Raw genomic sequence first — 15,245 nt, 5'->3', positions numbered from 1 at the left:
TTTAGCAAATTCGTAACATATAATACGAATAGTAATTCGTAACCTACTGTATAATACAAAATGGGTGATGGACATCCACAAATGAATACATACCAAACGAAACATAACATATCATACTAAATGAGTGTCCCGGATTTATGGACAGAATAATACAATGCTCTGAGACCAGGTTGGTGTTCAGGGTGGTGAGTAGTCTGACAAGTAGAAAGCTTACCCTCTCTATAATGATAACCTCAACCATTAGCAGGTAAAAGTGAAAAAATGACCTAAGATCAGCCTCTAAGGTAGGCCTACTCACCAGTGCTGGTGCTGTAGGTACGAACAGTAGTGGCGGTTGGCGGCGGCGAATCCGAGTCCACAGAAGCAGTGTCGTCATCCTGCGAGCATCCGGCCTGGATGGCCCGCAGGTAGCTATGGCTACGAGATCGGAAGCACGTGGGCATGGGTAGATCGGGAGGCTCCACTGCCTGGGAATGGGAGCGCGAGAGTGTGTGGGAATCTCGGAACGACGACTCGGCGCAGCTATCCTCGTAGCGTTGGCTCAACATCTCCAAGTCTCGTAGCTGGAAGGAGAAAGACAGGTTGGCATGGGTGGCATAGGTTGGCATCTTGGCATGGGTGACAGAGGTAGAGAGAGAGGGACAGCGTTACACGGCTCCTGCTGCTAGCAGGAGAGTGAAAGAAAGGCATGGTTTGTCCCGGGACCAGAGAGGCATGGTTGTTAGAGATCCATGGATTAAACCTGGGTTCTAATAGTATTTGCATTTTTCAAATACATTTCCTGTACCTTTTTCAGGTTACCTAGCAAATTGGAACCAATGGAATAGTCCCAAAAGTGCATGTAATAGCCATGTAAAACTTCAAGCAGGCTCACGGAAACACTAAGTGTTTTGAATGAAATCAAATACTATATGAACCAGGTCTGCCATTGAGAGCACAGCTGACTGCGTCTGTTAGAGGACTGAGCTAATTCCAGTTTTTTAAATGTATTATATTTCACCTTTATTTAACCAGGTAGGCCAGTTGAGAACAAGTTTTCATTTACAACTGGCCAAGATAAAGGCCAAGATAAAGCAAAGCAGTGTGACAAAAACAACAACACAGAGTTACACATAAACAAACGTACAATCAATAACACAATAGAAAAATCTATGTACAGTGTGTGCAAATGTAGAAGAGTAGGGAGGTAAGGCAATAAATAGGCCATAGAGGCGAAATAATTACAATTTAGCATTAACACTGGAGGGATAGATGTGCAGATGATGATGTGCAAGTAGAGATACTGGGGTGAAAAAGAGCAAGAAGATAAATAACAATATGGGGATGCGGTAGTTGGGTGTGCTATTTACAGATTGGCTGTGAATAGGTACAGCTGCTCTGACAGCTGATGCTTAAATTTAGAGAGGGAGATATAAGTCTCCAACTTCAGTGATTTTTGCAATTCGTTCCAGTCATTGGTAGCAGAGAACTGGAATTAAAGGTGGCCAAAGGAAGTGTTGCCTTTGGGGATGACCAGTGAAATATACCTGCTGGAGCGTGTGCTATGGTGGGTGTTGCTATGGTGAACAGTGAGCTGAGATAAGGCCGGGCTTTACCTAGCAAAGACTTATAGATGACCTGGAGCCAATGGGTTTGGCGTCGAATATGTACCGAGGGGCAGCCAATGAGAGCATATAGGTCACAGTGGTGGGTAGTATATGGGGCTTTGGTGACAAAACGTATGGCACTGTGATAGACTACATCCAGTTTGCTGAGTGGAGAGTTGGAGGCTATTTTGTAAATGACATCGCCGAAGTCAAGGATCAGTAGGATAGTTTTACGAGGGTATGTTTAGCAACGTGAGTGAAGGAGGCTTTGTTTTGCGAAATAGGAAGCCAATTCTAGATTTAATTTTGGATTGGAGATGCTTTATGCGAGCCTGGAAGGAGTGTTTACAGTCTTACCAGACACCTAGGTATATGTAGTTGTCCACATATTCTAAGTCAGAGTAGTGATGCTGGTCGGTCGGGTGCAGGCTGCAATCGGTTGAAGAGCATGCATTTGGTTTTAATAGCATTTAAAGCAGTTGGAGGCCACGGAAGGAGTGTTGTATGGCATTGAAGCTTGTTTGGATGTTTGTTAACACAGTGTCCAAAGAAGGGCCAGATGTATACAGAATGTTGTTGTCTGCGTAGAGATGGATCAGAGAATCACCAGCTGCAAGAGCGACATCATTGATATATACAGAGAAAAGAGTCGGCCCGAGAATTGAACCATGTGGCACCCACATAGTGACTGCCAGAGGTCCGGACAACAGGGCCTCCGATTTGACACACTGAACTCTGAGAAGTAGTTGGTGAACCAGGTGAGGCAGTCATTTGAGAAACCAAGGCTATTGAGTCTGCCGATAAGAATGTGGTGATTGACAGAGTCGAAAGCCTTAGCCAGGTCGATGAAGACGGCTGCACAGTACTGTCTTTTATCGATGGCGGTTATGATATCGGCAAGTTGGCAAGTTGCTGCAGGGGGTGCAGAGCTGTTGGCCGCAGTAGAGGTAGCCAGGTGGAATACATGGCCACCGGTAGAAAAATACTTATTCAAATTCTTGATTATCGTATATTTATCGGTGGTGTGACACATTTGGATGGGATGCAGTAAAATGCACCCAAGAGGACACATTACAGTATTAAGGCTGGGTGAGGGGTCAAGAAAGTGCAGCAGTAACACTTTCTCCCAAATCAACTCCTCATAGCAACTTGTCAAAGTCTAAGGCAGTTGAGAAGCTAAGCAAAGCTAACAACCATGCAATTTTTAACTGCCAATTAGTTTCAGTATCACTTTGTAAGTATTAATCAAAGATGTCTAACTTCTCATAAAAACGTAGCCATTTGATTGACTTACATTAAATTGGTTTCGAAACCAGATTAAAGGCGCAGCAGTGCAAATGAAGGACTCTTGAGGTTTGACTGAGGGACATGAACAATCTTTCTAAGAGGCGAGCCTAACGCAGTGTTGGAGTGACAGGGAAGTGATGAGTATGGTGTTTGAGTTGTCACTTATGCAGTTGGCTCTGTCGCACACTTCAGCAAATCAAAGAGTGGGGAGTAACGACAGCTCAGAGAGAGAGCGAGAGAACGAGTGACAGAGGGAGAAAGTGAGAGAAAGAGTGAGGGCATGAGATCTATAGCCTGATCCCCGATCTGTTTAGCGCTGTCTCGCCAACTCTTAGGGTCATCGTCATGTCTGTACTTTGCAGTCCCCTTTATAATAACAGCATGTTATTCTGCGGTTTTTGGTTGATATACAGTCAACTCACAGAAAGGCGTTCTGTACCTTGCAGCTCTGAAGATTAGTAATTTACATGTAGGCCTGAATCCGCATGCATTTTCAAAGAGGATCAAGAGTCGTTCTTCATAACCATGATGACCTAGAAAGGTAATGGATCTTTCTGTGTAAATGGAGGAATTAGCTTTTTTGGCTCAGAACATTAATATGAGAGACATAATGAAAATGGACTCTTTTTTTTCAATAGGAGAATTATTCTATTGCAGTCATGTCGCTGAAGGCTGTTATCAGAGTAATTGCCCATTTGACAAGGCAAACTCTCATTTCGAGGCAAAAGAGGGGCCTCTTGAAAATGACTTGAGTGATTTGCAGGTGGAATGAGTGGAATGAGCTAGGTGATTTTTGAGAGGTGTATAAATACTCTCTTCTACCTCATTAGAACAGAATCAACTGAGGTGGAGAATTGGAGGGCTAATGTTATACTTCACTCCAAAATCAAAATATGTCCAATTATATGTGCCGCAGTCTGCTCCTTCCTGCATCTAATTCCCTTTCTCTGTACATCCCCACTATTCTGTCACAAAAATAATTAAAAGTACGATCGGAAAGAAGAAGAACAAAATAGAGTCTAATGAGTCTAATGCTGAGATAACCCCCATCACAGGTGACCTCTGACCTGGCTAATGCAGCTGCTCCTCCCCAGGGTGCTGCATCCGCCACCCTGGCTGAAGTCCTCATCATCCCAGCGGGGAAACTGGGAGCCCCCCATCGGACCCCCCAGACAGTCCAGGTTGTCCAGGCTACGGTTGGTGGACAACTCTCTCAGAGAGGGAAGACAGCTGAAGAGGACAGGAGGAGGAGGGGAGGATGGGAGGAGAGTTGACGTGAGAAGACAGGGGGATGATATCAGAGAGAAGGGAAGGAGAGAATGAGCAAAGAATGGAAGAGCCGAGAGGAGTGGGAAAAGGGATTATGAAGGAAAGAAAAGAGAGAAGTAGAGGGGAGGGGCAGACAGGAGATGAAAGGAAGAGAAATTCAGTTTAGGTCGCTTCTCATCCCTGGTTCCATTCATTATCATTTTCATTACCTGTCAGCATCATTGCCCCTATCATGACACCTGTGAATAATGTTTCTCCCATCTCATCTCATTACAATAATATAACCCATATACTGTAGCCCTCAAACACTGCAAAGCCAATGATACACAGGTCAAGCATATGTAAAGTCTTATTCCACGCATCAGGGTGCCAATTTCAAAGACTATTAGGGAAAACAATCCAAATTCACTTCATATCAGCAATATTGAATGTGATTACCAAAAGAGAACCTACTATTTATTTGTCTTTGCTGGCCCACAGTGATAGCGACATGACATTTCACTTTTCATGTGATTGTGATGATTCTTCCGTACATACAGTTGAAATTGGAAGTTTACATACACTTAGGTTGGAGTCATTAAAACTCATTTTTCCACCATTCCACAAATTTCTTGTTAACAAACTATAGTTTTGGCAAGTCAGTTAGGACATCTACTTTGTGCATGACACAAGTAATTTTTCCAACAATTGTTTACAGACAGATTATTTCACTTATAATTCACTGTATCACAATTCCAGTGGGTCAGAAGTTTACATACACTAAGTTGACTGTGCCTTTAAACAGCATGGAAAATTCCATAAAATTATGTCATGGCTTTTGAAGCTTTTGATAGGCTAATTGACATAATTTAAGTCAATTGGAGGTGTACTTTTGGATGTATTTAAAGGCCTACCTTCAAACTCAGTGCCTCTTTGCTTGACATCATGGGAAAATCTAAAGAAATCATCCAAGGCCTCAGAAAAAAAATGGTAGACCTCAAGTCTGGTTCATCCTTGGGAGCAATTTCCAAATACATGAAGGTACCACGTTCATCTGTGCAAACAATAATACGCAAGTATAAACACACATGGGACCACGCAGCTGTCATACCGCTCAGGAAGGAGACGCGTTCTGTCTCCTAGAGATAAACATACTTTGGTGCGAGAAGTGTAAATCAATCCCAGAACAACAGCAAAAGACCTTGTTAAGGTGCTGGAGGAAACGGGTACAAAAGTATCTATATCCACAGTAAAACGAGTCCTATATTGACATAACCTAAAAGGCCGCTCAGCAAGGAAGAAGCCACTGCTCCAAAACCGCCATAAAAAATCCAGACTACGATTTGCAACTGCACATGGGGACAAAGATCGTACATTTTGGAGAAATGTCCTCTGGTCTGATGAAACAAAAATAGAACTGCTTGGGCATAATGACCATCGTTATGTTTGGAGGAAAAAGGGGGAGGCTTGCAAGCCGAAGAACAACATCCCAACCGTGAAGCACGGGGGTGGCAGCGTCATGTTGTGGGGGTGCTTTGCTGCAGGAGGGACTGGTGCACTTCACAAAATAGATCATAAGGAAGGAAAATGATGTGGATATATTGAAGCAACATCTCGAGACATCAGTCAGAAAGTTAAAGCTTGGTCGCTAATGGGTCTTCCAAATGGACAATGACCCCAAGCATACTTACAAAGTTGTAGCAAATTGGCTTAAGGAGAACAAATAGTAGGTATTGGAGTGGCCATCACAAAGCTCTGACCTCAATCATATAGAACATTTGTGGGCAGAACTGAAAAAGCGCGTGTGAGCAAGGATGCCTACAAACCTGACTCAGTTACACCAGCTCTGTCAGGAGGAATGGGCCAAAATTCACCCAACTTATTGTGGGAAGCTTGTGGAGGGCTACCTGAAACGTTTGACCATGTTAAACAATTTAAATGCAATGCTACCAAATACTAATTGAGTGTATGTAAACTTCTGACCCACTGGGAATCTGATGAAAGAACTAAAAGCTGAAATAAATCATTCTCTCTATTATTATTCTGACATTTCACATTCTTAAAATAAAGTTGTGATCCTAACTGACCTAAGATAGGGAATTTCTACTAGAATTAAATGTCAGGAATTGTGAAAAACTGAGATTAAATGTATTTGGCTAAAGTGTATGTAAACTTCCTACTTCAACTGTACAGTCATGACCGAAATTGTATGCTAAATAAATGGGATAATTCTATTATTTTATACTAATACAATTGCTCAGAGAAAGATATTTGTTTAAGAAGTGGGTCGTTCCACCAATTCAAGTTGATCACATTTTTGGGGGGATTTCACCTAATGTTAATATTCTGTCATAAAGAGCACATGTTTAATTTAATTTAAAAAATAGTTTTCCCATCTCAGGAGGTCTAATTTAAAAAATAAGTGCCTGTTAACTGCCAAATAAAGTAACAGGGTTGACAGTAACAGGGTTGACAGTAACAGGGTTTATGATTTAATCTTAAATCAGCCATAAATCCCCTTGTGACAGGGGGAATGGAAGCGCATTGTGGCCAACAGGGAGTGGCAATTGAATGCGAGCTTCACAAGGACATTTGAATTGTTAAAATACTCATTTCGTGGAACGAAAAAGGATAGGGGTCAATATTTTTGGCACCCCGGCTTTCAATACTCCGGCACCCTCCCTTTGCGAGGATAACAACAAAGAAAGAAATTCATAAATGATTTGACCACAAAATAAAGAATTTACAATGGCCATCTCAGTACCCGGACCTGAACCCTATTGAAAACCTGTGGTTTGAATTGAAGCGGGCAGTCCATAAGCACAGATGATTAAGGATCTGGTAAGATTCTGTATGGATGAGTGGTTGAAGATCCCTCCCAATGTGTTCTCCAATCTCAGAAAACATTTGAGAAAAAGGCTCAGTGTCATTATCCTAGCAAGAGGATGGTGCCGGAGTATTGATAACAGGAGATCCAATCATTTTAAATCATATTTCTCTGAGCAATATATATTTTTGTCATGACTGTACAGACGGAGATCCCTGGCATTGAAGGCCAGCTGGGCATTGGCAATCCTTTTTTGGGAGGGGGGGTACTTTGTGTGAGGGCAGAGGGGGCAGTGAGGGAAGCAAATTAGTTTGGAGGAAAAGGCGGGTGTGGTGGGTGGCATGACTTTGGCATGGCGTTGGCACTCACGCGGCATGGGTAACCGAAGAGGTGGGCAAGACCTGGGGGGCAGGGGGAGTGGTGACTGATTGATTGATTGATTGGGGCAGCATCCAATCCAGTGCAAGCGTAAGCCTGCCACCTAATGGTGATTAGCTGGCTGCCTAGCACTGACCTGCCCAGTTGGTGCAGAGAGGACACACTGTGCAGAGGAGACCACAGTGCCTCCAGCTCCCCCTGCAGCATGGCGTAATCCAGGGCTCTGCTGCTCCTGCCAACCAGGGTGGAGCAGACCACGGCGGGAGAACAGGGGTTTGGCGTTTGGGTTTTGGCAGGGTGGGGGGGGGGAGCAGGGTTAGAGTCATTTAGCATGCAGGTTTGAAATCATTTACGTATTTTAATGACATGTCATTTTTTTTAAGCAACACTCCTGCTACTTTATCATGTTGTGTGTGTTGTCAATATCAACAAAAAGCTGCGTCTATCATGACGTAACAGAATATATTAACTTTTGCTTCGTGATTGCCAGTCTGCAACAACACGTCCCTATGGAAATACATCCGTGTCAAATTCTATCACGCAAAGGTTTAGGATATTATTGGCACACATGTCATGCCATATAATCCTGACCTCAGAGAACATGGAGAACACAAACCTTACAAACTCCTTTAAGTTCCTTCAAATCAAAGGAGACATTAGAGGAAACCGTAAACCCAGCAGCTTGCTCATTGTTGATCCCATTCTCTGTGACTCTTAATCAAAATGGGTTTCGATTCGTTTGTCATTATGTGAAAATGAACAGGACCCCCAATGCACTGCCCCCCCCCCCTGTGTCTAGCCCAGTGTGTGTCTGTCTGCTTCAGAAAGCATGTAATCTAGAGACAATGAACTAGAAACCCTAGTCAGTCTGGGGGAGAGGAGGAGACTATAGCCTAGTTTGTGGTGACTCACTATCTGTCTGTGCAGTAGCTGAAGGCGGCATCGTGTGTGTGATGTTCCGAAAATGTTACGGTAAGAGGACTCTATCCTTTCAGGCCAAGCCGCTACGTTGTGGAAACGTTAGTAAATCAACGGTGAGGAAACCATAATCAGAGCTCTGGCATGTGTAGGAGGCAGGAGTCTGACGGTGCTTAATCCCACGCGTGAGTGAGCACAGCTTGTCTGACTGTGTGTGTTAGTCTCTATAGTATGCAAGGCCTGTTTACTGGCATGCCAAAAGCTGGCAGCATGGCCGTCTCCTTCCTGCATGTCACAGCTCTGTTTTGAAATGGTGCCATGGGCTCAGTGTGTGTGTTTGTTTATGTGTGTGTGTTTGTGTGTAGGTCTGTGTTCGTGTGTGTGTGTGTGTGTGTGTGTGTGTGTGTGCGTGCGTGCATCTAAGAGAGAGGGAAAGGATGTGGATGTGTGTGTATACTATGTGACATAGCCTTATTCATTCTTCTCGAGTGGTGCAGTGGTCTAAGGCATTGCAACTGAGTGCTAGAGGCGTCACTACAGACACCCTGGTTCGAAATCCAGGCTGTATCACAACCGGCCATGATTGGGTGTCCCACAGGGCGGTGCACAATTGGCCCTTCATCGCCTGGGTTTGGCCGGTGTAGGCCGTCATTGTAAATAATAATTTGTTCTTAACTGACTTGCCTAGTTAAATAAAGATAAAATATACATCATGTAACTGTGTGTACGTCTGTATGCTTGTGTGTGGGCGTCTAAGAGAGAGTGAAAGGATGTGTGTATGCTGTGTGACGTAGCCTTATTAATGCTTATCCTATACAATGTAATTGAGTTGATACTACACTGAACAAAAATGTAACAACAATGTAAAGGATTTTACTGAGTTACAGTTCCTATAAGGAAATCAGTCAATTGAAATAAATTCATTATGCCCATAATCTATGGATTTCATCTGTTGGTCACAGATACCTTGAAAAAAAGGTAAGGGTGTGGGTCAGAAAACCAGTCAGTATCTGGTGTGACCACCATTTGCCTCATGCAGCGCGACACATCTCCTTCACATTGTTGAACAGGCTGTTGGTTGTGGCCTGTGGAATGTTGTCCCACTCCTCTTAAATGGCTGTGTGAAGATGCTGGATACTGGTGGGAACTGGAACGCACTGTTGTACACGATCCAGAGCATCCCAAACATGCTCAATGGGTGACGTGTCTGGTCAGTATGCAGGCAATGAGGTGATGGTGGTGGATGAATGGCACGACAATGGGCCTCAGGATCTTGTCACGATATCTCAGTGCATTCAAATTGCCAGTGATAAAATGCAATTGTGTTCGTTGTCTGTAGCTTATGCCTGGCCATACCATAACCCGACCACCACCATGGGGCACTCTGTTCATAACGTTGACATCAGCAAACCGCTCACCCACAAGACGCCATACACACTGTCTGCCATCTGCCCGGTACAATTGAAACCCGGGATTCATCCATGAAGAGCACACTTCTCCAGTGTGCCAATGGCCATCAAAAGTGAGCATATGCCCACTGAAGTCGGTTATGACGCCGAACTGCAGTCTGGTCAAGACCCGGGTGAGGACAACGAGCATGCAGATGAGCTTCCCTGAGAAGGTTTCTGACAGTTTGTGCAGAAATTCTTCGGTTGTGCAAACCCACAGTTTTATCAGCTGTCCGGGTGGCTGGTCTCAGACCATCCCGTAAGTGAAGAAGCCAGATGTGGAGGTCCTGGGTTGGCGTGGTTACATGTGGTCTGCGGTTGTGAGGCCCGGTTGCCAAATTCTCTAAAACGACATTGGAGGTGGATTATGGTAAAGAAATAAATGGACATTCCTCCAGTCATCATGTCAGTTGCGTGCTCCCTCAAAAATGTTGACATTTGTGGCATTGTGTTGCACATTTTAGAGTGGCCTTTTATTGTCCCCAGCACAAGGTGCACCTGTGTAATCATCATTCTGTTTAATCAGCTTCTTGATATGCCACTCTCAGGTGGATGGATTATCTTGGCAAAGGAGAAATGCTCACTAACAGGGAAGTAAACAAATTTGTGCACAACATTTGACAGAAATAACGCTTTTTGTGCGTATGGAACATTTCTGGGATCTTTTATTTCAGCTCATGAAACATGGAACCAACACTTTACATGTTGCATTTATATTTTTGTTCAGTGTAGTTCGGGTTTGCGTCAACTTGAAAGTGTTATAAAGTCTACAAACTCTATGTCAGCAAGGCAGTATTGATCAAATCGCTACATCAAAAAAGCCTACATGTTAGTATGCTGACATGAATGCATGTTTGCCTAAATTAATGTCCATGTGGGATACTTTGGTGCTGAGCTTACTTGCGTGACGGTAGCTGGTCGCTCAGAGACTGCTGGGTGGCCCTGAGGTAGCTCTGGCGCCGGGCGGCCATTTTGGGCGAGGGTTTGATGCTGACGTCTGAGTCGTCGCTGTCCTCCAGGTCACCCATGGCCTTCACGTAGCTGCCACTCCGCATGCGCCTGCATGGGATCTCGTTGGCTCCGGCTACTCCACCGCTGCGACCCAGCGTGTTACTCCAGTCCCCCTACAAGCAGCAGCCCATATATATTCTTATATATGACAATATACCACTATGTAATTTATATTGAGATGATTGTGTGTGTATTGTGATATTCACATAATATAATTTGTTTTGCTGAATTCATTCAGTAATCTAAAGTATCTACAGTATGTTCTAAAGACCCACAACAGATCCCTGAGGGACACCATCCTACTTTTCTTGACCATAGCTATGGTGTTATCGATTGCACATGTAAATAAACGTTTTGAACAAAAAAAAATGAATGAAATCATTAAGAATGCTATAGGGCTGTTACATTTGACCAACTCCTCCCTCAATATCTTTACTTTGAAAACCAAGTAAAAACTATTTGTATCAAAACAATTCTATGGGTAAAAAAAAGCATGTTAATGTCACATGGATAAATGTCACGACATAAAGTCAGGCTGATAAAATGGATGATGCACAGTAATCATACCAAACTGGTAGACAGGGCCATATCTTAGTGAAATAAACTGAGGTAATTGAAAAACAAGACAAGCGGACATACAGTGGAGGAATAGTCAACCTAACACTCAAATGGTCCAACACATACAGTATAGTAGGTTTATTGTAGTCACAAGGCTACAAGTTTTATGTTTCGATCCAAACAGATCTTTGTCAAACCTGAAAAACTGTCTGGATATTTGTTGGAATATTTAACCCTATAAGTGCCAACAGGGGTCAATTTTGACCCTCAAGTGGTCAAAGATTGCCATTTCAGACAACCCCCCCACAATTTACCATGATTTCAGTGTTAACATAGTAATCTCTATTTTGTGTACTTGTTTTGCGTGGCTAAACTGAAAATGTAAACTTAGTAAACTTAGTGATAAAAGCACCACATTTGTACCCTGAAAAGATATAGATATGGAATACCATAGTATCGTAACAAAGTCATAATACCCATAAAACCTAGCGGTCAAACAGCGAAATGGTTCCAATAGTCCCCCCCACATACGATGTATGTGTTGTGATAATTGCGTTGTTTGCTCTATAACCTGTTCATTTATATGCCTTGTGACCGTGATATATAGGCCTAAAGGCCGAGACAATAAGAAGACGCATTGGCAGAATAAATTCAACCACACGTTTGTTTTAGCACAAAACCGGACAGCAACCTCTGTCCAGTGAAGTCCACAAAGCATATTGCATGTACAGTAGCAGACACTTACATGACCTACAGCATGGTGTTTCTAAAATCCCCTGTGGAAAAAATGAATGGTGGTAAAACGATTGGAACCATTTCACTGTTTGACCCATAGGTTTTATGGGTATTATGTGGGGCTCTATGCAGTGGTGTAAAGTACGTAAGTAAAAATACTTTAAAGTGATACTTAAGTAGTTTTTTGGGGTATCTGCACTTTACTAGTTATATTTTGGGCAACTTTTACTTCACTAAACTAAATGATGTCTGAGTGTTGGAGTGTGCTCCTGGATATCTGTCAATAAAAATAAAAAATGATTGTTTAATATAAGAAATTTGAAATGATTTTTGTTTTACTTTTACTGTTGATACTCAAGTACATTTTAGCAATTCCATTTACATTTGAAACTTATGTATATTTAAAACCAAATAAAGACTTTTACTCAAGTAGTATTTTACTAGGTGACTTTCACTTTTACTTGAGTCATTTTCTATTAAGGTATCTTTACTTTTACTCAAGTATGACAATTGAGTACTTTTTCCACCACTGGCTCTATGGAGCTACCCCAGATATGGCCGCTCGGGGGGCATGGCAACCACTGTAACTAAAAAATACCAAATCGAGAGTCTCATCTTTTCGATGCAATAGGAACTGAATTGATAGCCCATAGCATTCCAAAGTTAGAGCTAAGAGTCTGATGGCACCGGTGCCCATATCGCCTATATTGCCGGCCATTTTAGGTCATACCAGTAGGTCAGATTAGCTGTTTCGCCAATGTCTCAGCCTCTGAGTATCACAGAAACAAAACACTTTGAATGAATAACATGTTCATAACAAGTGGCTATGGATGAAATTGATCAAAATTTCTGTTCAAAACATGAAACCATACAAAAACGTTTATTTTGAAACATCAAATTTGACTATAAATGTGTAATTATTTTCAAAATATATGCTTATTTTGGGGGAATTTAAACTATTTACTTGTGTTACAAAATGCAAACAAAAGAAAAAGTGTTATTGTTTGACAGAAAGTGTATTTTTGTCATATTTTCATATTTTGGTAAAAAAAAATATCCCCTTTAAAATCTTTAATATGTTGGGGTTGTGTCCACTATGCCTTATTCTATCTCTCCGCAATTTCTTTATGTCCAGCACATATCCGTTTGACAACAAACATTTTTTAGATACTACTCACCTGTCGGCCCACTTGCAGGTAGTTGCAGGCCAGCTCCTGCTGGCACGACTTGGACTTGAGCATGGACCGGTCCAGGGTGGCCGAGTGGCCCTTCTGCAGCACCTGTCTGGGCTGACCCAGGGTCAGTGTCGACCACGAACCCCCCTTCATAAAGTCATTACTGTTCACCCCCATGCTGATCCCACCTCCTCCTCCGCCCCCACCTCCGCCCCCAGGTCCTGGCAGTGCCTGTTGATACTTTATGACCTCGTTGTGGCTCTTGGATGAGCTGATGGTGTTGTATCCGCTGTGGACCACGTAGCGGCTCTGGTGCCCCTGCTGCTGCTGTAGTGCCCCCTGCTGGGAATCGTAGGCAGTACCGTGGGTGGCGTGCTGGGTGGCATGCGCTGTGGGTCGTCCCAGTGTCATGGCTATGGGGTTGCGGTAGTTGCTGAGGTCAGCACTGTCCAGGTCGTCCGAGCTCCAGTAGCCCGACATGTTGGAGCGCGGCCGCCGCTTGCCCGTGCCGCCCCCATCTGACTTGGACCCGCCCCGGTCTTTGCTCTTTGCTCGCTGGTCCCGCTTCCCACCGTCCTCGGTCCCGGATGAGGTCCCACCGCTGCCACTTCCTGCCCCCGAACGCCCATTGACACCCTTGAGGTTGTGGCCATCCATGGACTGTGACTTGGCGAAGAGCTTCTGGACAGAGCACACCAGGTTACGAATGCGCCCGGGGCTGTCGGTGCGCTGCTTGGAGGCGGCGGAGAGGGCGGCCGATGTGCTCCGGTGGAACTGCAGTGTGCTGAAGCCATCTCTGGGCCCCCCAGGCAGCTGCTTGTCCAACTGGTCCAGCAAGTTAGGCGCCAGCTGCCGGTTCATCTTGGCCCCGCCGGAGATGGTGGCAGAGCCGCTGGTGATCATGGGCCCCCGACTGCTCTGCAGGCCCCCCATGCCACTCGAGCCATGCATCCCTATGCCCATTCCCATGCCCATGGACATGGAGGTGCCCAGGGTTCCCGTGCTAATGCCCCCAATGCTGTCCCCCTGTGGCGGGGAGAAGTCGGACGGGTCATAGTGGGCGTTGTAATGGATGCGGGGGAAGGTGCTGCTGTTGGACAGCTGGTTGTTGAGGGGGAGAGAGTAGTCAGGGGGCAGGGAGCCCTGATTGTAGTGGTGGTCCACAGAGGGGTTGTAGTGGTGCGGGTCCATGGTGCCATAGTGGTCCATGCTGGTGGGGCTGAGAAGGTAGGGACTCCGAGGCAGTGTGGAGGCCTGGTGGGGGTACAGGGGCTCCGGGGGGCCCTGGGTGGGGTCGCAGGAGTCGGAGCGATTGCGGTTGGCTCCTAACCCTTTCATGGTGGTCAGGAGGGGCCCCCTTCTAGAAGACTCCCCAGCCAGGGAGAGACGAGAGGCCTGGAGGATGACTCCTGGAAAAGAGAGAGAGAGAGAGAGAGAGAGAGAGAGAGAGAGAGAGCGAGAGAGAGAGAGAGAGAGAGAGAGAGAGAGAGAGAGAGAGGGGGTCAGCTTCTACCCAGACAGACACACACCATTTCTTACATGCAATACATATGCACAGGCAAACAGAAACAAAACATTAATGCTCACAGACAGACTATCACTGTGAAATATTTTCATCTCAATGAGCCAACACCCCACAGCCTCCCACGGAGAACATCAGTCTTCAAATGTTAAAATGTTGGAAATAGATAGGAACAACAAGACTAGAAACAATGCAATGTTGCAACCAGTGGGTCAGAAGGTTTGTTTTTGTCAACAATTGCTGGCAGCCACAAACAGCTACATCCATGGCATTGTAGAGTTATACTTTCAACTGAAGAGAGCACAGAAAACAACACAAGGAAAATTGGCAATTCATCTCTCCTTATCAACATTTCTTGACGAGATAATCATAACCTGACATTGTAATCTGAGAGAGAGAGAGAGAGTGTGGATAGTGTGCGTTTTTGTGGTGTGTGCATGGGGATGGGATGTCGTTGTCATTGCTCTCGGCATAGCATGAGTAGCCAGCTAAACCCATCAAGACATCCCTTTTTATCCTCTCACACGTCCAACATCAAACCTCCACCTCGCT

General features: G+C 44.5%; 1 protein-coding gene across 2 annotated transcripts in view; it reads right to left on the bottom strand.

Annotated features, from left to right (window-relative positions):
• Window positions 1–14,524, bottom strand: part of LOC139369721 (discs, large (Drosophila) homolog-associated protein 4b) — a 45,058-nt gene extending 30,534 nt beyond the window's left edge. The window contains exons 1-5 of one of the 2 annotated variants that reach the window (XM_071108981.1): window positions 13,175–14,524; window positions 10,593–10,816; window positions 7,463–7,558; window positions 3,941–4,103; window positions 299–563 (exon numbers count right to left, since the gene is read on the bottom strand). In XM_071108981.1, coding sequence (XP_070965082.1) covers window positions 299–563; window positions 3,941–4,103; window positions 7,463–7,558; window positions 10,593–10,816; window positions 13,175–14,509 — 2,083 coding nt within the window. In that variant the 5' untranslated portion in view covers window positions 14,510–14,524. The remainder of the gene's footprint in view (window positions 1–298; window positions 564–3,940; window positions 4,104–7,462; window positions 7,559–10,592; window positions 10,817–13,174) is intronic. The other variant, XM_071108980.1, reaches the window with a different exon arrangement.
• Window positions 14,525–15,245: the final 721 nt, after the last annotated feature.

Source organism: Oncorhynchus clarkii, chromosome 17, assembly GCF_045791955.1.
Source record: "Oncorhynchus clarkii lewisi isolate Uvic-CL-2024 chromosome 17, UVic_Ocla_1.0, whole genome shotgun sequence".
Classification (NCBI taxonomy): Eukaryota; Metazoa; Chordata; class Actinopteri; order Salmoniformes; family Salmonidae; genus Oncorhynchus; species Oncorhynchus clarkii.
Note: the sequence above shows the minus strand (reverse complement) of the source record. Positions and strands in the feature narration are given on the sequence as shown.